Source organism: Planococcus citri, chromosome 3, assembly GCF_950023065.1.
Source record: "Planococcus citri chromosome 3, ihPlaCitr1.1, whole genome shotgun sequence".
Lineage (NCBI taxonomy): Eukaryota > Metazoa > Arthropoda > Insecta > Hemiptera > Pseudococcidae > Planococcus > Planococcus citri.
The window spans coordinates 49726457-49752643 of record NC_088679.1 but is presented as its reverse complement, the minus strand read 5'-3'; the positions used below and the strand labels follow the sequence as shown (position 1 = coordinate 49752643).

The window sequence follows — 26187 nt, the reverse complement described above, 5'->3', positions numbered from 1 at the left end:
ACATATAAAATCTATGGCCTACTTTCCCCAATACCTAATTTTTTTCGATAACACCCTAGTCGTAGTCGTAACATACCGTATTACATACATGATTCGAAAGAACAAAAAAATAAGCTATGTTGGTTACACGATGAAAAATATATAATTTATAAAAATAAAATACTCTTGAAAAAGAAAGGTAAAAAAATACTTCTTCAAAAGTTAATTCATTTCTTTAATACTACGTATTGAAATGAAAATTTACAAATTGTAAAAAGTAGAAAAAAATTAATTAAAAACTACACGCTATAATAATGAGGAAAAAATTAATAACAGTTTAACTGTAAATCGAACAGTTTTTTCCATCGGCCAAATTTTAAATACTTTTTAGGACCCGTCCTTTTTAATAAATAGGCACAAAAAATAGGTAATTTACATTAAAAAAAAAAAAAAAACATAGTTATAACAACGCAGTCGTTAAAGTTCGCTAATACAAATAGCACCAACAGTATCTACCTTTCCCGAGGACCGTTGAAATGAAACTGTAATTCATTATTAATATCCGCAAATCTTTTGAAATGTATAAATAAATTAAATAAACTTTAACGATTGCTAGATCATTCTAATACTCGGTATTACTTAAGAACAACCAATCACTGGTCCTTTTTTCTTCAAAACAATATCTTCAAGATTCAAGTTGACTTTCGCTTTACTCTCTGCTGGTACAGACTGCGAGCAGAATCGCTTAAATGCTTCTAATTCACGATCGTATTCGTCCAAGTCATCATTTTCGATTTCTTCGGGCGCAGGTGGAAACATATTTTCTAAACAGAATCAAGCACACAGAATTTTCACTATGCATTCGAAATATTTTCGTGTACTGTTAACATTGTTTATTACGAAAAAAATTATCATTTTTTTTTTTCAAATTCCATTCCGAAGACATTGAATAATGGGAGATATATTTCATGTGAGGAAATTTATGAATAAATTTTCTATTTCCCAGTCGTGAAAAAAAACCGTCCAATGTTTTAGAAGTAATTTAAATGCAAATTGTTTCAAATATGATCGATATCGTAGGACATTGGGACTTCAATTCTCTTGATTCATTACATTTCCATTTCTATTCAATTATCATACCCAAGCACCCAAACATCTATAGTCAAATACATGCAATATAATATGGAGTAGAATGCAATGTTAAAAAAAGTGAACAAGCAAAACAACGCCACAGCTCATGAATTTCAAAAAAAATTATTTTCCAAGCATTATCGAAAATAATAATAAAAAAAAAACTCAAATATATATTTTTATAAGCAAATTCAATAAGTAAGTATAAGAAATTACATGTTATTAGAATCCGTAAATAGAACATCCGAACAGATATTTTTTGTTGACATGAATTTCAGTAATAATTTACACATAAAGTAAAAATAAGCCACGATATCACGAAGGAAAAAATTGAAAAGGATACATCTAGACAACACAAATTGGTATGCTGCTACGTACGAAGCGAAAGCGCGTGCATATTTATACATAACACAATACGAAATCATATGAAACGGAAGAGAATACGATAATTTTGAAATTTAATTTAAATATACACGGAGGGAATGTCCTCCTCTCCAGAAAAACCAGCTGAAAATCCCTTTTTAAAACAACAAAAGTCATTCTAAATCCGTAATATTTGTGGTGTAAACAAAATTAACAACCAAATAGATCTAAAAATATCGAAAAAGTATGACAAAAATCTTATACTTATAGGTACGATCGAGCAAAAAACACAGATTCAGAACCAAAAAAAAAAATCACGAATCACAAGAAAAAATTAATTTTATTTGACTGTAAAAGCTCGCCAAAAACATTTTTAGGAAAATTTTCAGCCCAATGTTTCATAATAAAATCATAATACGACTCGATGCGATTTTTACGCGTTTTATTCTTCAACATGAGATTTCAAATTAATTTTCAAAACATTATCAACTTTAAGACATAATTGAGAGAATTTCCAAAATACAATTAAACGTACAAAACTGACAGTAAAAAAAGAAAAAAAAAAGAACGGACTAGTTTTCAAACAAAACTATCACTCTAAAACAATGAAATACATTAATTCGCGTAAATAGTCAACAAGAAAAAAAAACAGCAGGCTGAATGAAAAAATAATGATTCAAGCTCGCCAAATCCTTGTTAAAAAAAGAAGCAAATTAGTCTTGTCAATTGGCATAGCTTTCCATCACCCAGTCGTTAAGCGTAGTAAATATCACACTTCAAAAATAAAATTCATAACTCGTAAAGGAAAAAAAGAAACATAAACGAGAATAAAAATGGAATAGTATCGTGTTATAAAATAAAAAAACGAGTAGGTACATTGCGAGATAGTTTCAGATCACAAGAACAAAATACAGAAAGACATAGGAAAATCGCCTCATTTTGAGGGATTATTTTTAGGGATTAAGCTCACTATTCAACGCCTTCGCAAATAAAATATGAAATCATCTCGACGAGTAAAATTTCCAAAAAATATCTTAACTTTACATTGAATTACGAAAAATATACTTCAAAATATCACGACCTTCGCGCGCGTAGGTCATATCACAGAATGAAGAAAACTTCAATAGTTAACATCGTGGGAGAAAAAACAATATTAAAAGGCGACTAATCGTTCAAAAAAACACCAAAAATGAAGGATTATATAACACATCGCTCAAAAAATCCAAAGAAATGGAAATTACTTCGAAATTAAGAAATAATGGAAAACAGAATGTTCTTTAAAAAAGTTAACCGGTCCAATTATTTCAAATAATTCTCACCATCGGTATTTGGATTCCTAAAGTCATTATGTTGGGTGATTTTAGAGCTGTCGTGATAATCCATTTGCGGTCCGTTAAGGGCTTGGTGCAAAGCTGGATTCCTAATCGTTACCATCGACCCATTCATTTGAATAATGGCGGCAGATTGCTGCGGAGTATTTCTGTAATCATTATTCATGAACGGATTACCGTACATGCCAGCGTTAATAGGACCCATTCGAGGTGGTAACCCATTAGGTGCGCCGAATTGTTGAGGAACGTTCGACATATTCGATTGCATATTTTCAGCGTTATCTTTCTTTCTCCTTCTTCGCTTCTTCTTCACACCATTAATTGATTGCTCTTCTGAAATATCGTCGACAAAATAATTATTAAATCAACACTATCAAACGAGAAAGAAATGCACTTCAAAAATGTTGTAACCAAATACCTGATTGATAATAATTGTTTTTATCACCCGTATCTACAACAATAACATTCGACGAACTAGGCATAGAAGACATCATCGTCTGACGAACATGGGCTTGAGCTGGGGGCGGAGGTGGTGGTTGTTGTTTCGCCTGCAAATTGAATAAATTATCAGACTGATGAAAAAAAAATCAGCATTTGAACTGCAATATTTTAAACCATTGAAACAGCACAAAAATTCCTTCAAAATTTCAATACTACATATGTTAATTCAATAATAAAATATTCATACAAGTATCCACTAACCTGAATCGGTTTCCGATTAACAGAAGCTGGGTCAACTTTCGTGATAGTTATTCCAGGCGGTAATTTGATATTTTCCAGATCAAAATTAGTAGGGAAGGTAGGACGTGAAGATAATTGATTAACAGCTTGATTAATTTGTATGGCTGTCGGCGTAGTAAGCTCCGCTTGAGTTGCACCCGGCGCAGACTGCGTTTTGGAGGTTGATTCCGCTTGAGCCGATTGTGAACTCAATTTAAGTCTTTCCATTCTTTCTGTGATGTTATTTACGCCATTGCCGATAATGCTGCAACTTTTGTTGAATGGTATACTTTTAGTAGGTAATGCTGTTGGTGGTGGATTCGGCGAGTTGTAATTATTATTGACGGTGTAGGTGTTCGCAGTATTCGTATTCGGTTTGACGTTTTTCTTATTGTTTACGTTATTACCACCCGATGAAGTTTGCTTCTTGCCTTTCTCATCTTTCACCTGACACACTAATGAAAATATATGCATGTATTAAAATATACAACAAAATGTGTAATGATTTTTAAAACAGATAAATCGATAAAAAATTTACTTTGGCCGTTCAACAACGTGTACAATACTTTATCTTCTTTGGGCGTTGAACCGCGTAACGTGATTGTGACAGTTGGTTCGCTGCTATTCGGCTGCATAACTCGTTTAATAGTAACCATCTGCGGTTGCGAACTGTCATCTTTGCCTCCATTTTTCTGTTGATTTTGCGTTTTCTTTTGAGCGTTGGTATTATTTTTGGTAGATTGTTGCTTTTCCGAAAGAGTTTTATCTTTATTGGTCTGTTTATTCGGCAACTGATCCTGTTTACTCTTTTTTTGCTGCGTCTGGTTGGTTTGCTGGTTATTAGACTGTTTTTGATTTGCGTTTTTATTCGATTGATTTTGAGCGGACTTATTTTTATCGTTAGTTTGAACTTGTTGCGCTTGTTTTTTCTTGTTTTTATTAGTGTTTTGTTGACTCGCCTGGAGCGCGTTAAGTTGTTGATTTTGCTTGGAATTCTTTTTCTTGTTCTTTTTACTTCTCTGCTCCTGTCGTCGGCGTTCTTCTTCAATTCGTCTTTTCTCTTCTTCTTCTTTGCGACGGATTTCTTCTTGTCTTTGACGTTCGGCTTCTTCTTCTTTCCGACGACGTTCTTCTTCCTCCAACTAACGAGAAATAGTAATACGTTGGTATTATTGCCACTATCAAGAATTTAGCGAAAGTTGAAAACTAATTTTTGATAACTAACTTGTCTTTGTTTTCGACGCATCTTCTTCGCCGTTCGTTTCAGATTTCTAATTTTATTACCTTCGATGAAATCTAAAATTTCTTCGATAGATTTATCACCTTTGTACTCTTCAACGGCTGGTTTAATTTTTTTGTCAGCGGAAGGCGGCACCTCGCCTTTTTTCACTTTACTAATATTCTGACTAGCTGCTGACAAGAGATGAGAGATAAAATACAAACGACCCGATGATAATCAATAACGAACATAAACTACTAACTTTGTTGAACTGGATGATGATTAGTATTGGTAGGAGTCACAGTGGTTTGTTCACTCGTTTGCTTATCATTATTAGCAGTTACTGAATTGGATTTAGCTTTCTTCTTGGTCAGAATCAATCGTAATCGTTCTCTAGTTTCTTGAAAATTACGGCTTACCGGTGCGCTCTGTATTGAAAAATATTTTTTAAATAGAAAACGAGCGAATAAATAATTATACATTACTTAATGTTGTAACCAGAGAGTACCATGACTACATACACTTACACCAAATACCTCACAATAACAACAATCGCAGTGACGCTGAGGCGAATTCGACCTTTCAGAACCATAATCTTCATCGCTTTCAAAATCCGAACTATTATAAAGATCTCCATCTGAAATGAAATAATCTTCGCGTGAATGCACACGATAAACATTACACAAAAATATCGAGTATATTACGTACGACTATGGGGAGTATTTCTATTCGCATCCGTATGTTTAGGACAAACGTGAGAAGCAGACTTCACAACATCAGGCAAAGGATGATGGCGTACACTTTGACCTTAGAATAAAAATATATATTAACCATCATCACAAAAACGACAGAAAGATCGTTTTTCATTATTATTATTTTAGTGGGTACCTGCAGTCGAAGCTGAAGTGGTTTGCGTCGTAGAATTTTTATGAGTTACACCAACATTAACACCAGCATTAGTAGTTGTCGGTTTCGTAGAAGAAACCGACGCAGAGAGACTCACAGACACGTTTAAATTGACCAAAGGATTTTTAGACTGAGATGAAATCGACGCTGAACATTTATGATTACTCTTTTGCGAAGGTACAGATTCTGAAAATTTATGAAACACGAGTGGAATCCGTACAATTTAAACTCGAATACTTCTCAAAATTATATAGACTCACTCGAATAATTACAGGGTGCAACGTTCGGTTGACTTTGATTGACTTTTTGCGTTACGTTCGATTTGGATCCCGAGGACGATGGTGTATCCGGATGATGGTGCAAATGATGTTGAGAGAGCTGGTGAAATTTTTCCTCAATTAGTTTGTGTTTTTGCATTATTTTACTTTGTATTTGAAACTGAACTTTTTTATGAATTTCCTTATCCAGATGCATCGGATGTTGTTGCAACAAATGCGCTTGTAACTCGTCGATTTTTCGTTGTTGCTGTAAGAGTGCCTGGTGTTCTTGAAGTTGCTTCTGTATTTTCTGTTGAATATCTTTTTGCTGCGACGAATGCATCAGCTGCATGATTTTCTTCTGATGATGTTTGCGAATCAACGTTCTATGTAATTCTGCTGAAGTTACTGGCAGTTGTGAAGATGGCCGCGATTGTTGAAGTTGTGGCGATTCGGCAGGCGCTTGGTCGCCGTTTGAAATGGGCTAAGACAAAACAGAAATCGAAAATATGAATTTGTTTTCATTTCAAAATGAAAACTTTACGACTTTACTAATCAACTAACCGAAACTGGCGGACTTGCTACACCATTTACCATCTGTTTTTGTTCTTTTTCTAACTGTTCTCGCGGAGCTGTTAATTTATGAAGATGAGAATACATTTTCCTGTCATCGGCATTCAAATGCGTAAGCATTTCACCATCTAAATGGACAGAATAAAATATTTCAAATCATATTCAATTATTCCGATGGTATAACCGCATGATTTTTTCAACAACGAAAAAAATATATCATCCAAGGTGAAATTAACATACTTAAGCAAGGTGATTCATCGTGAAAGCAACTTTTCAGTAACTTGGAATCCATCAACGAATCTACCGATAAAGGTTCCTGAAAAAGAAGATTCATTTTCACAACTTGAACTTTTTTTTCTTCTAATTTTGAATAGAACAACGTACAGAAGTAATAAGACACTGAGTTGCACTTGAATCACAACATTTGCATACTTGGTCCTCGACATCTTCAGCTTCAATTTTGATCTTTTTTAGGCTCTCACTGAAATAGTCATCACATATTCTGAGGGGAAAATTGAACATGATAACAATATTACGGAAGAATATAAACATGGAAGAATTATATGTAGATAAAAATTTACCCCGAAGACTTCAATTCTTCATGAAAAACTTTAGTCTGAGTCTTCATCAGTTCCCAATTCACTTTCATCATACGTTCTTTAGCGTCCACCATCGAATTTTCTTGACTACGAAAATAGAAGATGATTTAATTCATAACCGAATAAAAAGTTGTCAGTACAATGCAAATTACATACTGGTATTTTATTATCGCAGTTTCAGTTTCACGCCATTTGCCTCCTATTTTGGTCATTTCATCGTCGAAGGTCAAAAACTGATGAACTAATCTTCGGTTGAAATCCGATAGATCAGAATTATTTTTCCCTAACTGCAAGCCATACAAAAAAATCTACTCATAATTGTCAATACCTTCCGCTTGTAACAAAGCAAATAATACTACATACTCTAGATATGCAAAATGGTAAGACCTTCTGAATTTTAGGTTCAGTAAATACTAATTTGTGGAACAGATGCTGGTTCAAACCGCGCCAGGTTATGTCAAAATTGGATAGATGTTCAACTTCTAATTGCAAAAGAATAGGAGATAATGTATTGGCTGCGAACATGAGTTTATTATAACCCTCAATTAAACCTGAAAAATAATGTAAACATAGAATAACGATACAACTGGAACAAGTATCTGAATTCATGAAACATCAATCCAAATTAGTTCTTACAAAAAATAAATAAATGTGGCCCTTCTTCAGTATGAATACAATTTGAAAGTTCCATCTGTCGCAGCTTAACTTCGATAATGAATTCCTGAAGGTCCATTTCAAGTCTGGCAAATAACTGATGGGGATCATTTGAGATTAACCTGGAACAAGTTGATGAAAAATCGACATTCAGAGATCTTTTACTAGAACATTGAATTCAACGTCCGATATGAAAATGAAACCAACTCGTTGACGATATCCATATGACAATCATACTCATCAGGTGGTTTCTCTCCATCCAAAATCGTATGATATACTTTCCGGAAAAAAGTGCTCAATTTCAGCCAATGATCTTGCAACAAATGTAGTTTTTCTTCACATTCGACATCCAATGGAGATGCACTACAGATTTCAAAGTTAGTAAGAATTACAAATCGAATTATTAACTATGATTACTGCAACATACTCCGAAACTTCTTCGTGGTTTTCATTTTCTGTTAATGAGCGTAGGTCTTTACTCTCCGCTGATAAGCTCAGCTCTTCAAGAGAATTGGTCTGAAACATAATATTCCACTTTCATAAGAAATACTAGTACATACAATTACAACAGATATGAAAATGAACAATTTAACATCTGTAGAGACATTAAAACACACAATAATCCCTTTGAGCATATATATACAACCAGAATTTCGAGTCATGTTTCACGCGAGCATTTACAACATAATTATCACAATGAAACACACAATATGTGCACCACAAAAATGTTGACCGACTGCTGTAACAGTGTGGTTGACGGGATAATTGTAACTATCAATGAAACTTACGTAATTATCAATATTTTTCACTTCAGAATCTTCCGAAGAAGCATTAATTTTTTCCGTTTCTGGAGGAATATCGGCACTGTTACCGATACTTGGCTCTTGAACGAAGTCACTATTATTTTCAGTCATTTTAAAAATGAGAGATTGCGTCGCTATTGATGAAGAGTAATTACAACATAACTAAGATCTTGTCTTCTTATTCAACACCAAATTCAATTCTACTTTGAAAATAAAACTTTGTCAGTTCCGCGACAAAAATTCAAGTTTCTTCTCAAAAACGCGATAAACGAGAACCGATTTGCTAAGCAAAACCGTTGCCTACACGAGCACAGATGAAAGTGCAGTCAGAATCAATGTTAAAGATTATTCCTTTGTTTTCAGACGTTCTGTGACGTTTGTATAAAATAGGTTTACAAGGAATGAGTACCTACCTATGGAAACGAAATTTTATTTTTTTGAAAAATAACTTTAACTTACCTTTTTACCATCAGAAAAATAAATAAATAAGGAAATGAATTGAAAATACAAAATTATTTTCAATTCAAATTTACCAAAATAAAATGATGTAAGTAAGATCAAAGATCAAAGATCAAAGATGTAATGTAACATCTTGTTAAAAATTAGTTCCAATTCCAACTTCCAAGTTGGATCAAGTTCAAAATTTGCAGTATCTCGAGTCTCACTCAATTCTCAGCAGAGTTGGCGCGATTCCAGGAGCTTGAGAATCGGATTCCAAATGGTGTGATTCCACAAAATTTTGAGTCCCGATTCCGCTTATCAGATTCGCCAGATATAGGAATCCGAATCCGAATCGTAATTTTCGATTCCGATTCCTTTCGCGACTCCGATTCAGATTCCACTCACGACTCATCTTAGGATCCTCTCACAACTCCAACCAGATTCCTCTCACGACTCCAGCCAGATTCCCATCACAACTCCTTAAATTTCATAAAAATGAAGCATTGAAGATGAAATGAACATTCTAACAAACATTAGTAAATAAATATAAAGGCTCGCCGGTGTTATTTTTTTGTAGGAGTGGGGGGTGAGGCGTGGGGAGGGGGCAATTCTAAATTTTTCGTACATTATTGTGTAATATGTCGAATAATATGTTTTCGAAATCGTAGAATCCGAATTTGGAGTAATTTTTTTTGTAGGAGTGGAGGGTGAGGCGTGGGGAAAGGGAAAATTTCAAATTTCTCCTACATTATCCTTATCGTGTTATATGTCGAATAATATATTTTCGAGGTCGTAGAATTCGAATCCAGAGTCATTTTTTATGGTGAAGGTGGAAGGTGAGTCGTAGGTTCGCATGGGTGGGGCCCTCTCCCCAAACGGTGATACTTGAATAGCACTCGACCCTAAAAACTAGCTCAAGATTCGAATTCTGCGACCTTGAACACATATCAACCAACATGTTACACAATATTATAGGCAAAATTTGAAATTTCTCCTCTCCTCTTGCCTCGCCTCATACCCCTGCGAAAAAATAACCCCAGATTCGAATTGTACGACCTCAAAAACATATCAATCGACATATTACACATTAATATAGGCAAAATTTGTAATTTACTCTCTCTCCCCTTGACTCACCTCCCACCCCTACAAAAAAAAAATATCTCCAGATTCGAGTTCTACGACCTAGAAAATATATTATTCGACATATAACACGATAATGTAGGAGAAATTTGAAATTTTCCCTTTCCCCACGCCTCACCCCCCACTCCTACAAAAAAAATTACTCCAAATTCGGATTCTACGATTTCGAAAACATATTATTCGACATATTACACAATAATGTAGGAAAAATTCAAAATTTTCCCTCTCCCCACGCCTCACTCCCTACTCCTACAAAAAAAATAACTGCAGATTCAGATTCTACGACCTTGAAAACATATCAATCGACATATTACACAATAATGTACGAAAAATTTAGAATTGCCCCCTCCCCATGCCTCACCCCCCACTCCTACAAAAAAATAACTCCAGATTTGGATTCTACGACCTCGAAAACATGTTATTCGACATATTGCGCATCGATCAGGGTCGAATCCTAATAATACCAATTAATTTGTAGATTTTCTGACTTACCCCAAAGTGGGGTAAGTCAGAACAAGTTACATTTTATTCGATTGTGCGAAAGCTACTGCGACAATCGCGCTGAAATTTTCACCATAGGTTAAGAACCCTTATGGGAACCTACATACCAAATTTCAGCCATATTGGTTCATTAGTACGAGAGTAACAGCTGATCAAAGTTGAAATTGTGAAAAAACGTTCTGACTTCCCCCGGTGCACCTTATGTAAAATTTTCAACTCACCATGTTATTAGTAAAACAATGATAAATTCTAAATTCATCATTCAGATTCACTTTCACAACCACTTTTCAGCGCCAACCGGCAAAAATTAGATAAAAGAATATTTATGAAAATTACACTTTTTTGTATTTGTGCTTTTCAATTGAATTTGGGTGATTTCGTTCATTGTGAGAGTCTAGAGAATCGTAATGATGAGGAGTCGTGAGAATCGTAATGACTAATGAGGAGTCGCGAGAATTGTAATATCGGAGTCGAGAGAATCGAAATATCGGAGTCGCGAGAATCAAATTACCGGAATCGCGAATCATATTACATTTGCGATTCCTGCTTGAAAAGAGTCAGATTTCACATTTTTCGATTCATCTGTCAGGTGAATCGAAAATGGAATCCGATTCCGGAATCGGATTCATGCGATTCTCACGACTCCTTAAAAAAATCGGAATCGCGCCATCTCTGATTCTCAGTACTTAGTACTTACGTACTACGTACCTCATACCTGTACAATATGATCACAAAAATCACACACACAAACATGTAAAAAAAAGTTTCATTCAAGCTATGAAATTGAAAAACGAACAGAGAGCATCATACTTAAAGTCTATATAAAATAAACTAGAAAATAATATGAATTGAATAGAAATTGAACGTGAGTAATTGATAGAAATATAAAAAATGAAAGTAGTAAAATGAATGAAAAAATGCGAAAAAGGTTGATATGAATAGGATGTCTTAAACGTTAAACTTAAAGTTATACTTAAAAATAGTCAAAAAAAGAACAAATCACAAATTATGAGCTAAACCATGTCACGGATGACCGAAGCTCCAAAAATACTACACAATGAGATATGGACGAAACTATCACATAGGAAGTAGGTATTAGGTAATATGAGTGAAATATTCAGATACATACCATTCTTAATCATTGTAAAGTCATATACCTCGGAAAAATGTCAGGAAAATTGGATTTTTCAAACGTAAGTTCTATTTCTAAGGACACATTCCTACTATGTACAAACAAGAAGTTGGGTGCATTCAGTTTTTTATTCTTTTTTGAAAAAAATTTCAAGTAAAAAGTACCCTGAAAATGATCAACTAATCAACGAGATTATAATAATGTCTAGATATTGATCAATTATGAAAAACGCCTGAAATTTTATATTTTAGAAAACCGAATTTTGAGACACCTATTGCTCTTCTTGCTGGTACGTCTGACGCGAGGCTGAAAAAAACTAGATATGATTTTAGACTAGAAAAATTTTACCGTGAACCTTCAATTTACACAGCATTGAAGAGGAACTCTACACAATTGATAGAGAATTCGGTATCTTCTCAAGACAAATTTCTCATGAATTTGTAGAGTCGATACGTCCAAAAAAATGAATTTGAGAAAAATTGAATGCCTGTGGCCATATTTAAGGAAATTTAACTACCTATATCTACGGAAAATCGAGGTTATTCTTAGGTTTTTGTAAAAGATCACTTTTTTAAATACGCCCAAATAACAAAAAAATAAACCAATTTTATGAATTTTTTTAAAATCAAAATCCATCCCATATATTATTGTTGAAGAAGAAAATTTATCAAAAATACTCAGGTACGCAAGTAGGTACTTACCAAAGAAATATCATAATTATACATCTAGGTACTATTTTACGTTCGCATTTCAAGATTTTTTTTCAATGTACGAATTGGTAACGCAACTTCGTTATAAGCTAAACAAAAAACAATACAAATAACAAGGATCGATAAGTTGATATGATTTAAAGAAGTTAAAATTGTTCAATTCAGCAGTTGGTCCATTAACCTCTTCGAAACCCTCTAAAGTTGAAATAGGATTTTTTTCTGTTCGACACATTGTTCACATTTTTGAGGACTCGAACGGGACGACCGTCGCCAAATACCAGGTATTTTTTTATACCTATTTTTTCACTGCACTCAGGACATTTGCTTTCTTCCATAGATTCGCCAAAATCAGCGACACAGTAGTAATGCCCCTTCGTGCAGATAAACCAACGACTTTGAATGTTCACTCCGCCATAGAAGTTTTTCGCCATTTTCGTGTGAAGAATTCGCATATCCTTTGGCGACAGTGGTAGAGTACAATTCAAATCTTTCTGAAGTTTTTCGAATAGTTCGCCGATTTGAACATTTAGCTCGTCATCAAAGCATTTCAGTCCATACAAAATGCGACCAATATCAGCAATAATGGAAGTTACATTCTGCAAATTTTGATTATTTCGATACTCCGGTTTGTTCAAAAACACGCAATAGTCTACCATTCGATGATATCTATTCAATTCTTTGCGTATGTCGTCGACTTGTTGCACATTCAACAGTAGAGCTTCGGGATTTACACGTTTCAAAATAAATTCCACATTTTTAAGTATACGTGATTGTTCATTTTTGGCACAATTTTTCAATTCATTCATGCGGGAGACGATACTTGAAAACATATCGGTGAAAAACTGCATTGATCTCAATGCTCGACTCGATAAATACGAATTTTTTCCATGAATCTCTAATCGTGTTTTAAATGCGAGTGCCGTTTGGGAAACTGAATGCATTTCTGTACCAAAAAAAATATATACCGGTAAATAAATAAAAACTATAATGCATTTCGACTACCTATTATAGAAACATGTTGTCGCTACCGCACTACAATCTTCCCAAGCGTACTTGAAGCGAATTTACTTCAATTTTAATTTCGCAATGGAAACCCAATAATTTAGATTTCATCTTTAAAATCCCATTCTCATCTTTGCAAATCGATATTAACCTTGTGCATGAGATGCCTATCAGAACAAACCTATCAATGATCTCCTCGTTTTTCATTTCCCTCACATGATTCGTACTTCATCCAAAGTTGAAATTAGCACACAATCTTAATGCTCATCAAATAGTCAAATACAATTTTCTCGTCAAACAACGCTCACTCTTCAATTTTGAACATATTTGCGCCTCATCACCTGAAATCAGAATACCCAGCCACTTTCTCCCGAAAACGAATTTCTGCAAATACAAACTCTTGAGATGATGCCCTTCTAAGATCATAGCGTATAGATGCAAAACTTTCCCCCTTGTAGTACATAATTAATAACATTGCTACAGTAAAATACGTTAATCTGTTCACCGCAACAATACTTAAATGACTTTTATCCGAATCGAATTCGTTAGTATTTCTCATTTTTTCATAGATATTTCAAAAAATGAGTCAAGTAGGTATATTCATCTTTTGTACTCACCTTTACAAAACAACTGGTAGCTCCACGAATTAAATTTCTGAAGCTGTTGTGCTAATTGCGCGCGAATTTCCTTCATTTCGATGTAGTTACCACATATTTTCTTTTTCACGTTTTGAATATCTCGGAAAAACTTTTTCACTTGATTCATATAGCGTAAAGTGGTCAAGATCGGCGTTTTGCACACAGGGCATACTTTCATAACTATTTCACCTTTTTCAGATGGTAAAGATATGTATCTGTCCATGGCTTTCGACTCAACATAGTGCCCGCAATCTACTAGCAAAACGAACCTATGACAGAAACATCAAAATTTTGTTTACTGGGAGATATTATAGGTACAATAACCAATAAATTATGATTGAAAAATGGATACCAGATGACTTCACTAGCGTTTTGTTTCTCATGACGAGAGCTTCCTACAAGCTTTAATTATATATGTAGGTATGTATATAGTACAAAGTTTATACAAGATAACAAAAATGCCAAGTCAACGTGCAGGTTTTAAAAGTCACAGAACTTGATTTTCCTCCAAAAATAACAAAACCTGGACGTTTGAAACATTATCTTGTAGGACTTTACCTCGCATCTTCTTTGTCTTCATCGCCAAAAACAATAGCGGTAACATCGTCTTTGTTACAAATGCGACATTTATCTGGACAAGGTTCTCCGCAAAATCCGATGCAGTCGTGATTACACTCCAGTTTTTTTGGACACGGTTCGTAACACGGCTCTCGATTGCAAAAATCACCGCATTTTTTCGTACATTCCATATGAACGCATTTCCATTCGCAATTTTTCTATAAAATTTTTCATTAGGTGCGAATTAAAGCTCGATTTAAATTGAATTAAAGCCGCATAAAACTTACTTTACAATGATCGCAAGGTAATCCACAGTGGTTCGAACATTTGGAGTGTTTACACGAATACTGACATGGTTTGATACATGGCGGACATACTTTTCGGCACGGGAATGTGCAGCTGGATTGAAATATATGTATTCGTGTTATTGGTTTACAAAAACTGGATGAAATGATATTCAAATAATTTACCTATGGTCGCAAATTAAAACATTATCGCGTTCATTTTTGCACGTTTCATGCAAACGACCTTGCCAACAAGAGCCACAAGTTCCGGCACAAAGATCTCCGCATTTCAAAAGAGCGAGACACGGTTCGGCACAATAGGGAAGGAATTCTTCCGCCTGAATTGCTTCTAAAAAATTCAAAATAGAATTAAATAATGAATGAAAACATCAGTTTGGAAATACGTGTACCTTTTTACCTTCGTTTCTTCTACAACAAGGAACATCGGCGTATCCATGACCGCATAGCGCTCGAATATGAGTAGACTCGACTTTTTCCATGCAGGGGTCGCTACCACACTGTTTTCCACAGACTGACTTACATTTATGACCGCAAGGTGCAACACGTTGACACAGTTTTTGACATAATTTTCGTTCCGGAACAACCGAACATTCCAAAATTATTTCATGATCACAATCTGGCACGCGTTTTGTTACCTATAAGAGCGTAGAACTTCTATTTATAATTCGCAGCCCGTAAAAAAGTCAAGTACCTATACTTATTGCACTGGGCATACGAACTTTGTTCTTGCAAGGTTTGCAATCTTCAAAACATTGTTTTTGGCAAATACCATTGCATTCGCAACATTCTTTATTGCAAAGTCGACGACATTTTACTTCGTCAAGATCGGCGGAGCATGGAAGTTCGATTGCATGGCCGCATTTCAAGGTAAAATCAACGGGTACTTCACATTTCCCGCAATCTTCGAAACATAATTTTTCACATTTATGCTCTTTGGAACACCCACGGTACATTTTATCGCAAGCCTTGTAACATTTGTACTGCAAAAAAAAAAAAATCCATTGCCTCAATGACCATTCCTCAAATATATCTCAATGTATTACTGCACTCACTTCTAAATGATCAGGATCTTCCGTTTTATGACAATTTTTCCTGCACTGATGTCCGCATTCCAGTCGATCTTCACAAGGGAAGGTACATTCGACATCTTCCATCGATTGGTAGCATTTCTTCTTGACTTCGTGAGAACAGGATTCCAGAAGAACACTTAATTCAACTTGACATGAGTACTGTAAAGGATCTTCGAAACATCGCAAGGTAAACGAGTGGCCACATGGCAGGATTTCTTCAACTGGTACGGTGCACTGTCCACAATCTTCGTAGCAGTATTTTTCGCACGGATGGTTTCTGATTAGTGTTGGCCCAAGAATATTCTCAATGCGCATAATCTGAGAATATTCGCGAATATTCTCAAATGCTTGGAGAATATTCTCTCAAAAAAATAAAAATCATGACTTTTTTCAAAAAATTTAAAGATTTTTCTACAATTTACCACAATTTACAAGTTTTACCACTACTTTTCTTTATAAATTCCCAATTTTCCTTAATAATTTGAAACCTTTTCATGGAAAGTTTCCTATTATCTCTGAACTAAGCAAAATGTTCTAAATTTTTGAATAGAATCTGCGGAATCTGCGCAAGAATATGCGCATATTCTTGCGCATGCGCAAGCAAAAAAAGAATATTCGCGAATTTGCCCAACACTATTTCTGATGCACTGCCTAATCAAGTGATTCAATGTTATTCGACATCTATCAATTCGAAGTAAATAACATATTTTAATACTTAAACTCTTGTAAATAGGAGATGAAGGAATTCTCCGTGAAGGGGGAAAAGTGCAATGAAACAACCGTAATTTTGTCCCTGTCAAAACATCTCTGATGAAATATAGTTCAAAATCACGTTAATTAAACTTAATCAACATTTTGGGTGCATGGTGAAGTGATGTCAAAGTACATACTTACTAAGTAGGTAGGTACATACATCAGAGTTTGATTTTCCACGAAAAAGTAGATTTCTATGCATTGAGCTAAAGAATTTCTAGACCTATACTTACTAACGGTATGTCCGTGGACAATAAAATACGAGATATTTTTCTCGAAAAATTAGCACAAAAGAAATACTCGTATAAGGCACTGGGAAAGTTAACAGATGATGATGAAGCACTTTTTACAAACTATACAAACTTCTCAAAAAATGATAATAGATAGAAAAAAAATTCAAACAGAATTCAGTTATATAAATTAGTTCAAAATCAAGCGCAGTAATTTCATTGAATTTCGTTCTTTTGAAAGGAAGGCATGGTGCCTACCTTCTAATAAACATTCTTAGCGAGGTCTTTCTTCTTTTAAATAGGTAGTAAATGATCTAATTCAAAATATGATCTTTACAGCACCTACACTGGAAAAAAATCGCAGAAGATGGAACGCTGAATTACTTAAATTTTACAATTTTTTTCATTCAAGAAAACGAGAATGGGGCGATGATCCTTGAAACAGACTAAATAAAATACATTATTGAGTTGATTACGTCTCTACCAGGGTTGTCAGCGTAGAATGTAAAACGTAGAATAACATGTAGAATAAATGTAGAATATGTAAAGTAGAATAAATTTTTATTCTACGTAGAATATGTAGAATAAGTAGAATAAGTAGAATAAATTGAAAAAATGCAAAAAATGTTCTAATTTGCTGGAAAATTGTACTTTGCTAAGCTTTTGGATGATTAATTAATTATGTTTTCACCATTGTAATGCTGAAATTCTTCAAAAATGCTGAAAAAAGTTTAGTAGAAGCTGAATTTCTCATGTAATTTCACCTCATTTTGATAGGTCACCTGACACTTTTTCAATTATCCCAAAATCATGATTCATGAGCTCAAAATTTTCCAAATATGTTCAAATTCAATCAAAACATATTTTCGTCATAATATTCAAATTCAAATTCCTCATGTAATTTTGATCCATTTCAATAGGTTGTACCTACCTATGACTGTTTAAGTTTTTTTCAATTACCTATCTCTTAAAATCAGGACTCAATTTTGAACTCAAAATTCTCTGAAAATTAAAAAATTTCAAAACATATTTTAATAGAATTCAAAATATTTAAAATAATTGAAAAACTCCTCGCATAATTTCGACCCATTGCAGCCAACAGGTTGCATTGCATGACTTTTTTTCAATTATGAATTATTATCTCAAATTTATAACTCAATTTTGAGCTCAAAATTCTTCAAAAATGCTAAAAAAAAATACATTAAATTTGTTGAAAAATTGGAATTTCTCGTTAATGGTAAAATTTTAACACATTTTGATAGGTTTCAACTTTCAAGGTTACTTTATTCGTTTGTTCATTTTTTCTCATGCATTCAGCTTTCAAGCTCACCAAAAAAAATTGATGAACTTTTGGTCAATTTGTTAAATTTTATTGTAAGTTGTTGTAAGCTCAAAGCTGTAGATTGTAAGCATTATCACGTTTCGTCATTTCTTATCAGGTAAACAGCCAATCAGAACTTTTTCTACATTCTACATTCTACGTATAGTCTACGTCGATATTCTACTTATTCTACTTATTTTACACGTAGACGTAGAATAACTTATTCTACATGTAAAATGACAACCCTGGTCTCTACCTAGAACATTTTTCATAGCATTTTTTCGCCAAATGCTCCACATCGAGTTTATGGCACAAACGTTTGCATTCATGTCCACAATCCATAATTTTTTGACATAAGTTATGACAGCCTCCTTCTTTAACATGAACAAAATCTTCCTTGCAAGATACTTGGGTGTACACATCATGTTCATCGCAATGCAACGTCATCTTCGACCCTGCAATGAAATTTCAACATAGATTAAACAATCCAAAGGATACGTATGTTCATAAAGATAACTGATTTAATAAATTTTTCACACCGATGGCTTCTTGTTTAACCAGCTCCTCTTTTATATTCTTCCACAAATTACAATCTGACAAGATATCCATATTTCCGATCATGTATAGACCAATTTTGGCTCTCGATAGGGCAACGCAGACACGATTTTCGATATTCAGGAAACCAATTTTTCTTTCTTCATTGCTTCTCACAAGAGATAGTAGTATGATGTCATTCTCTTCGCCTTGATATTTATCAACTACAACGACTTTCACGCTTCTCAGAAAAGCGTCACGGTTTTTCATCTATTCAGCAAAATAAAATTAGAATTTAGGACTGAAAATGATTCAAAAAGTCATCATTACCCTCATATACCAAACGCATACCTCCCGCAAAAGGAACATCTGACCAGTGTAAGTGGTCAAAATTGTGACTTGATCCTCGGAGTAACCTTGCAAAATGATATACCGACATAATTGAATCATAAAATCAGCTTCGAATTGGTTTTTCCTCGACGATGAATTATCCACCTGGAAACAAGAAAAACAAACGTGATAACCATTCTGTACATGAGACGTTATGTTATAGTGTAGGTAACCTATTTCAAACTTGCCTCTTCTTCAAAGTTGTTGTGCTCGATGAAAAACAAGTTTTTGGTGATTCCCCGAACAGAAGGATATTCAAAAACAGATTCGTGATTTTTTAGATTAGGGTAGATCGCGGGCACTATAAGGCTCGATATTTCTGGTCTCATTCTGTGCTGAATTTGCAGTTGAGGACAATACATGTGATTGTTGATCATGCGTTCGAATAATGAAACATTGATGTTATATTTCTTCGACAATTCGTACACGGCTGCGCTTGGTTTCAGCTGTTTATGATCTCCTGAATATAAGAATAAACATATCATACATACAATAAAAATCAGATGGGCATACAATTTTTATAAAAATGAAAAATTTTAAATGTAGGTAAGGTAAGTAATATAATGGACGCATCAAGTGGACGAACGTATGAAAAGTATCTATCTATAACTTTGAAGTTTAAAACACATCGAATGATTTTTCTCGGTCGATTGCTCATTGCGAGATTCAGCAGCCTTCAGACCAAAAATATTGGTATAGGTAAGTACATACTACATAAGTAGGTAGCTACAGGTATACATATTTAATTATGTATTTATAATAAGTAGATAAAATGAAAATAACTGACCTATTAAAATGACGTGTTCGCAATTTTTGCCCAACGAAACTACAATATGAGCCTCCAATACTTCAGCCGCTTCTTCGACAATCACTGTGAAAATAAAAAATAATGCGTACTTAGGTGCTTCATACTTATACGTACTTAGGTATGTATATGTTAGGTACCAAGTCCGAAATTGTACAATTCGGGGTTGGTACAGCCAATTTTGTACCATTTCCGAAGTGTCCGGACCAAGCGTGAATATTACTTTTTCATCGGACTTGGTTTGTACCATGCCCGGAGGGTCCGGACAAAGTGTTCGACTTGGTACAATTTGTGTTGTGCAAAGTCCGAAATATAGTTTTATAATGAATGAATTCGAATTTTACATCCCTTTATTCCATAAATATTAAACCAAATAAAAGGAAATTTAAAGATGACTCTAAAATACACACCACCAGCAAAATTTTCAGGTGCTGAAATTCATTTGTTGATTTTTGGGGAATTTTCAAAGATTCAAATATTGCTATGCTCACTTCTCAAAAAAAAATGAATAAAAAGATCAAATTGAGGTAGGTACTTACTAACTAAAATGCTGAAATTTGGTTTTTACTCTCTGTTTTCAACTTCTCGAGTCGTTTGGTGATGGTTTTGATTTTTTTTGGTCGTATTTATGCACATGCAACTTAGGCAGCTGCCTAGGGCGACATATTTTCGGAGGCAGTAAATTTTGAAGCGTTTTCATCTCGATTTTTGCGATTTTTTTTATACTTGTAAATTGTACTCAAGTATTTAGAGCAAAATTAAAATTCAGCATAAACCCGGATTAGCCATCGATCTTTATGACCTTTTCAATCGATTTTTTCAAAACCATTTTGTATTAGTTCAAATCCAAAAATTTTTTAATTTTTTAAAAAATTACTGGAGAAATCTGCTATTAACTCAGAAAATTTATAATATGGTACAAACCAAATTTCAGCCTTTCACGACAATTTGGTGAAATTTTGACTTTGAAAAATCCATAAAAAAATGAATTTGGAATCTAAGTATTAGTGCATAGTTTTCAAATGAGTAAGGTACGAGATTTTCACGACTAGAGAAGTCGAAAATAGAGAGTAAAATCCAAATTTCAGCATTTTAGTTAGTAAGTACCTCAATTTGATCTTTTTATTTTTTTTTTTTTTTGAGAAGTGAGCATAGCAATACATATTTGAATCTTTGAAAATTCCCCAAAAATCAACAAATGAATTTCAGCACCTGAAAATTTTGCTGGTGGTGTGTATTTTAGAGCCATCTTTAAATTTCCTTTTATTTGGTTCAATATTTTTATGGAATAAAGGGATGTAAAATTCGAATTCATTCATTATTAAACTATATTTCGGACTTTGCACAACACAAATTGTACCAAGTCGAACACTTTGTCCGGACCCTCCGGGCATGGTACAAACCAAGTCCGATGAAAAAGTAATATTCACGCTTGGTCCGGACACTTCGGAGATGGTACAAAATTGGCTGTACCAACCCCGAATTGTACAATTTCGGACTTGGTACCTAACATATACACTATACAGTACCTACTGAAAATCATATCAATATAGGAGTACAGACAAAAACCAAATCATCCGCAAAATAACTAACATATTATAGATTTTTATGAATTACATCAAGCATCCAACTCACCAATCGCCGGTTTCAAAGTTTGTAATAGAAGCTGCAGTCGAGCAGCACATGTTGTAGTCATTCCAACGACCAAGGATTCTCTCACCACATAAAAATCCTCCAATTGTTTTAATTCTGCGTACTGTTCAGCCAGTAAACGATAATGAGCTTCTAAGTTGGCCAGTTTCCTCTCAAAATTCTTTTTCAATTGTGACACCCAACTCCAATATATTTTCCATCGTTGATTAATCGATATTTCCCATAAGTTCAAGTCATTTGAGTTATATTTCATAGAAGAATGCAGTTCAGCACTTTGAAGATAATAACCCAACACTCTGTACAGAAGCTGGGTGTTTTTAAAATCCTCTAGAAGCTGATATTTGTAATTATGGTATTCAATATAGTCATCGGAAGACCTGTCTTTATTATTTTCCAGATAAATTAGCATTGATCGCATTTCCTGTAATGACCCGACTAAGCTTTGTATTGAAATACAATATCCAACAGTCAAATCGTACGGATGTATTACTTGCATGTCAAAAACATCATCTTCATCAACCAGTGGATCCGCTTCCATTGTATCGTTGTCCTCCTCGAAGTGAAATTCATGATCAATTTCAACGGATTCAGTTGAATCAAGACCAACATTCTTCGCATTCTTCATTTCCAAATTGCTTTCCGGAATGGAAAGATCGTTGTTATCCGATGGTAGTAACCATTCGAGTAAAATGTCATCGTCGTATATCATTTGTTGAAATTCTGGTTTCATAACACTTTTTAGGGTGTAATAAGATAAAATTCCTTCCGCACTTTCGATAATTTTTTTTTCTGCTGTCATTTTCATCAGTTCAAACCAAATTAAGTGCATCTGTTCACGACAGTATTTCAAAGTCGGAATCATTTCTTTCGCTTCTCTACGTCGACCGTCCAAATGTCCTTTGCTACGTAAATTAAATGGTTTCAACAGTTCACTTTTAGACTGACCACCGACTCTAACAATTTTTTCAGTAAAATTCAGGATTCCTTCGAGAAACTGGTCCAAGGCATGGTTTGTGTAACATACCAGTAAAATTGGAGTTCTGAAAACGCAGCGATTATACTTTATATTATCCAGGAGTACTTGTACGATTTTTAATCCGAGATAAGTTTTTCCTGTTCCGGGAGGTCCTTGAATCACAGTAAAATTGCTAGTGAGTGCGGTCTTAAACGCTTCGAACTGATGCTCATCAAAGCCAATTATCGAATGAAGCGGCCAATTGTCTCGTACCGGATTGACGTAGTGGTTGTAAATAAGTAAATCGTTGTCTGATTCTTCAATATATCGAGGAAGATCGATTTCAGTATTTCCATCGATGATGAATTGTTTCATTGGAAAGTTGTATTCACTATAGTCTTTCATCGCTTTCATTACTAAACAATACGGTTCAAAATAAACATCAGATTCTACCATTAGGAATGACTGATTCAACATCTTCTCCAACGGCACATCTCCAACGAATGTAACCAGAATACGTCCTCTTATCAGATTGTGCAGATCCCTGTTGAGCACAGTGGCGAAGAAAAACGATTCAAAATTATCGCGAGTGAACAACAATAACGATCCGAACATAAACCATTTGCTGTTCGTCCAATTTATATTTTTAAAGCGTTTTCTCGAATTGAAATGTATGGCGTATGCTACTTGATTTCTGTTGGAAATTTCTATACCTTTTATCTGCACGTCCGGATAAAAACGCAAACTTTCGTATTTATATTTGGGCTTGCTTTGAAGCGCGATTGCATGTTTGTAACTATGTAAACCACTTCTTAACGGACCGATGAAATCTTCTCTGATTAAGCGAAATTGAACATCTAAGTAATGATGAACGTTGTCGTAAGCTCCTCTGATCTTGTTTGGTCTGATGAAACCGAAATCGTGTCGACTCAAGTCTTCCTGAGTTGGATATAAACTCAATCCACGAAAATTATCCGGAGGTGGTACATCACGCAATTCTAAATACTTTTTACGCGGTTCCTGCAGCATTGTTTTTTCACATATTTTTGTTTCGTCTTCGAGGATTTTTTTCAAAATTGCCAATTTTTCCACATTCGTTTCATCAATTTCTATACGTAAATATTCTTTCATAAGGTGGACACCCATTTCAGTTTTGATTAAAAATTTGCTGAAATTTTTATCCACTGCGACCGTTGGTATAGTGTTGATGACAGCCGAATAAAAAGAGATGAGATCAGATACGAAAGAATTTAAATTTTTAATCGTATTTTCACTTTTTTCCATGCCAACTTCGCTCAAATATTGCGAAACATGATCCAGTAGAGGCGATTCACAAAAGTATTGCAAAACTTGAATCTTGTTACCTTTGAAATCCGAATCGCATAACTTTCGTACAGTTTCCATAATCAATATCATCCAATCAGCGTGTAGTTTTTTTCTTTTCAAAACAGAGGTAATACTGGCCTGTGATCTTAGAATTTCGCAGATCATTTCGTATGGCTCTTTTTCTGACAAAGCTTTTAAATATTTGTAACCAACTAACTGTTCACGATTGATAGGTTTTGCTCGCCAACTGGAATTGTTTCTGTTTCCACCTCTGTTTGATCTGGATTCATTTAAATCCTCATTGCTATCATTAGGTTGATCAGAATGACCTAATCTATTCCCATTGATAGTACTGGATTGAAATTTGACGGGTTTTTCATAAACTACGGGCTTCTTTTCGCGCCAATTAGTTTGATCAATTCCTGAATGCGTACTGCGGCGATTAGATGATGATCGCGGATACAGTGGATTTGGAACACTACTCACGTTTCCGGAAGAAGCTTCAACTTTATTTCTTTGCAATTTTTTTACATCTCTTACGTTACGACTTCTCCATCCGAATTCATTTTTTCCGAACGCATCGTGACTGAAATTTCTATCCCCTTGATCAGAAATTTGCCGCCAATTGCAATTCTTGTCCTTGACTACAGAACGTTTGTTTCTAAAACAATCACTTGTTGAACATTCCTGAACCTGGTAATTTCGGTTCAAGTTGCACTCGGAGTCAGTAGGTTGATTTTCAACACCATTCAAGTTGTTGACATCAGTATGTTCTTCAGGGGAGTTCGAACCTTCATCATCATTACGTTTCTCTTTATCCATTTTAGCCTGAAAAATAAATACGCATATATGGAGAAACAATGTGATATTTAATGATGGATAATTGGATAAACTGGATTAGGCAAGATCCTATCTAAACGTATAATAAAAGTCTGATTTTGTACTGTACCTGTAGTGTGGATTATTGAGTGGGTTTCATTTTTCACGCAAAAAAACAGTCATCGAATTCAGCAGACTTCCATGAAACTTGTTAAACTGATTTTCATACAAGAAAACGTAATCAAATAGCCGAAGGAGATAAAATAAAATAATAACTTATAAGAATTGAAATTGAAATAATATGGCATAATACGGCGACCGGCGACACCAGACGACACAATCGTCAATCACAATCACAACATACAATCGGTAATTCGGTAGTTTTGGTGGGGATAAAATCAGTAGAAAAAAAAACTACCTAATGAGGGTTTCTCAATTTTTTTAAACTCACGTCTGCAAAATAACCATTTGTTTCCACATGTTGAGAAATCTTGCGAGATTCCGTTTTTATCTTTTAAGCTCTTATCTGATTGTGTGTGTGTGTCTGTGTATTGTTTTGTAAATGAAAAATAGCATACGTAGTTAGTAACGTAGTACGTGCTACTTTGCTGTTTAAATAAAGGCAAACCGACCACGACGCATATTCTTACTGTTTGATAACAGTGGTCATTTCTTTTCTTCGTGGTATCGCGTTACCTCTACCTATTCAAAAATCGTCAATATCGAAAGTGTATACTCGACATTTACAACAAAAAAAAAATCCTTATTGTTTTCGATAGAAGATATGTAAATAATATTTATGAAACCGATTTTTCTAAAAAATCACGTTTTTGTTAAGTACCTATTTCAAATTTTTAAAATTAGTCACAAGTTTTAACTGGAATCGTTTGTTTAAAAACCCGCTGTAGCCAACACAGTACCTACAGGGAAAATTCTAAAAAATGATTTTTTCAAATTTTCTGTGCGGTACCTACATTGAACAAATCTAATCACCATCAAATTTGGTTGGAGTATGTTACTTTGGCCTCGTACAATTTTGATTTTTGACATTGATGATTATGTTTTTTTACGAACCCATTAAACACACTTCTGCATAGACAATACTGGAAATACATACAGAGGATAGTAACTTATAGAAACTATATTGTAAGTAACTGGATAAATAGAAATAGTTACCAGAAGGTAGAAGGTATTATGGTTGGTCAGCCCCGGAATTACCTATGTCAAGAAGTGGAAGTGAAGTGTGGCACAAAACTATACCTATACATCGTACTATATCCAGTAGTATATGTATAATTTGAATTTTGAAACAATTAAATTCCAATCCAACAGAACTAAAAATTATATTGTATATTTAATAAAATATATT

General features: G+C 34.2%; 2 protein-coding genes across 8 annotated transcripts; both read right to left on the bottom strand.

Annotated features, from left to right (window-relative positions):
- Nucleotides 1–123: 123 nt before the first annotated feature.
- LOC135839055 (transcription factor mef2A-like) lies at nt 124–8858 on the bottom strand. 7 transcript variants are annotated; one of them, XM_065354909.1, is made up of 22 exons: nt 8521–8858; nt 8160–8248; nt 7940–8095; nt 7715–7854; nt 7442–7629; nt 7235–7386; nt 7061–7165; nt 6864–6981; nt 6720–6795; nt 6471–6607; nt 6094–6390; nt 5910–6027; nt 5632–5835; nt 5452–5550; nt 5265–5380; nt 5006–5171; nt 4750–4937; nt 4063–4666; nt 3507–3979; nt 3223–3352; nt 2793–3137; nt 124–803 (listed from the first exon to the last, which is right to left on the bottom strand). In XM_065354909.1, exons 1-22 carry the CDS (start codon nt 8644–8646, stop codon nt 619–621), a joined length of 4212 nt encoding a protein of 1403 aa, XP_065210981.1. In that variant the 5' UTR covers nt 8647–8858; the 3' UTR covers nt 124–618. The 7 variants fall into 7 exon arrangements, with proteins under 7 accessions (XP_065210981.1, XP_065210982.1, XP_065210983.1 ...); XM_065354910.1 differs by having other exon boundaries at nt 4750–4934; XM_065354911.1 differs by having other exon boundaries at nt 5271–5380.
- Nucleotides 8859–11365: 2507 nt separating this feature from the next.
- LOC135840603 (NFX1-type zinc finger-containing protein 1-like) lies at nt 11366–25313 on the bottom strand. The gene is made up of 15 exons (XM_065357229.1): nt 24949–25313; nt 21701–24827; nt 20048–20131; nt 19449–19720; nt 19222–19365; nt 18876–19140; nt 18592–18791; nt 16015–16392; nt 15682–15942; nt 15360–15597; nt 15128–15290; nt 14945–15056; nt 14658–14875; nt 14079–14368; nt 11366–13402 (listed from the first exon to the last, which is right to left on the bottom strand). The coding sequence occupies exons 2-15, from the start codon at nt 24819–24821 to the stop codon at nt 12636–12638; spliced, it is 6513 nt and encodes a 2170-aa protein (XP_065213301.1). The 5' UTR covers nt 24822–24827; nt 24949–25313; the 3' UTR covers nt 11366–12635.
- Between the last annotated feature and the right edge of the window lie 874 nt (nt 25314–26187).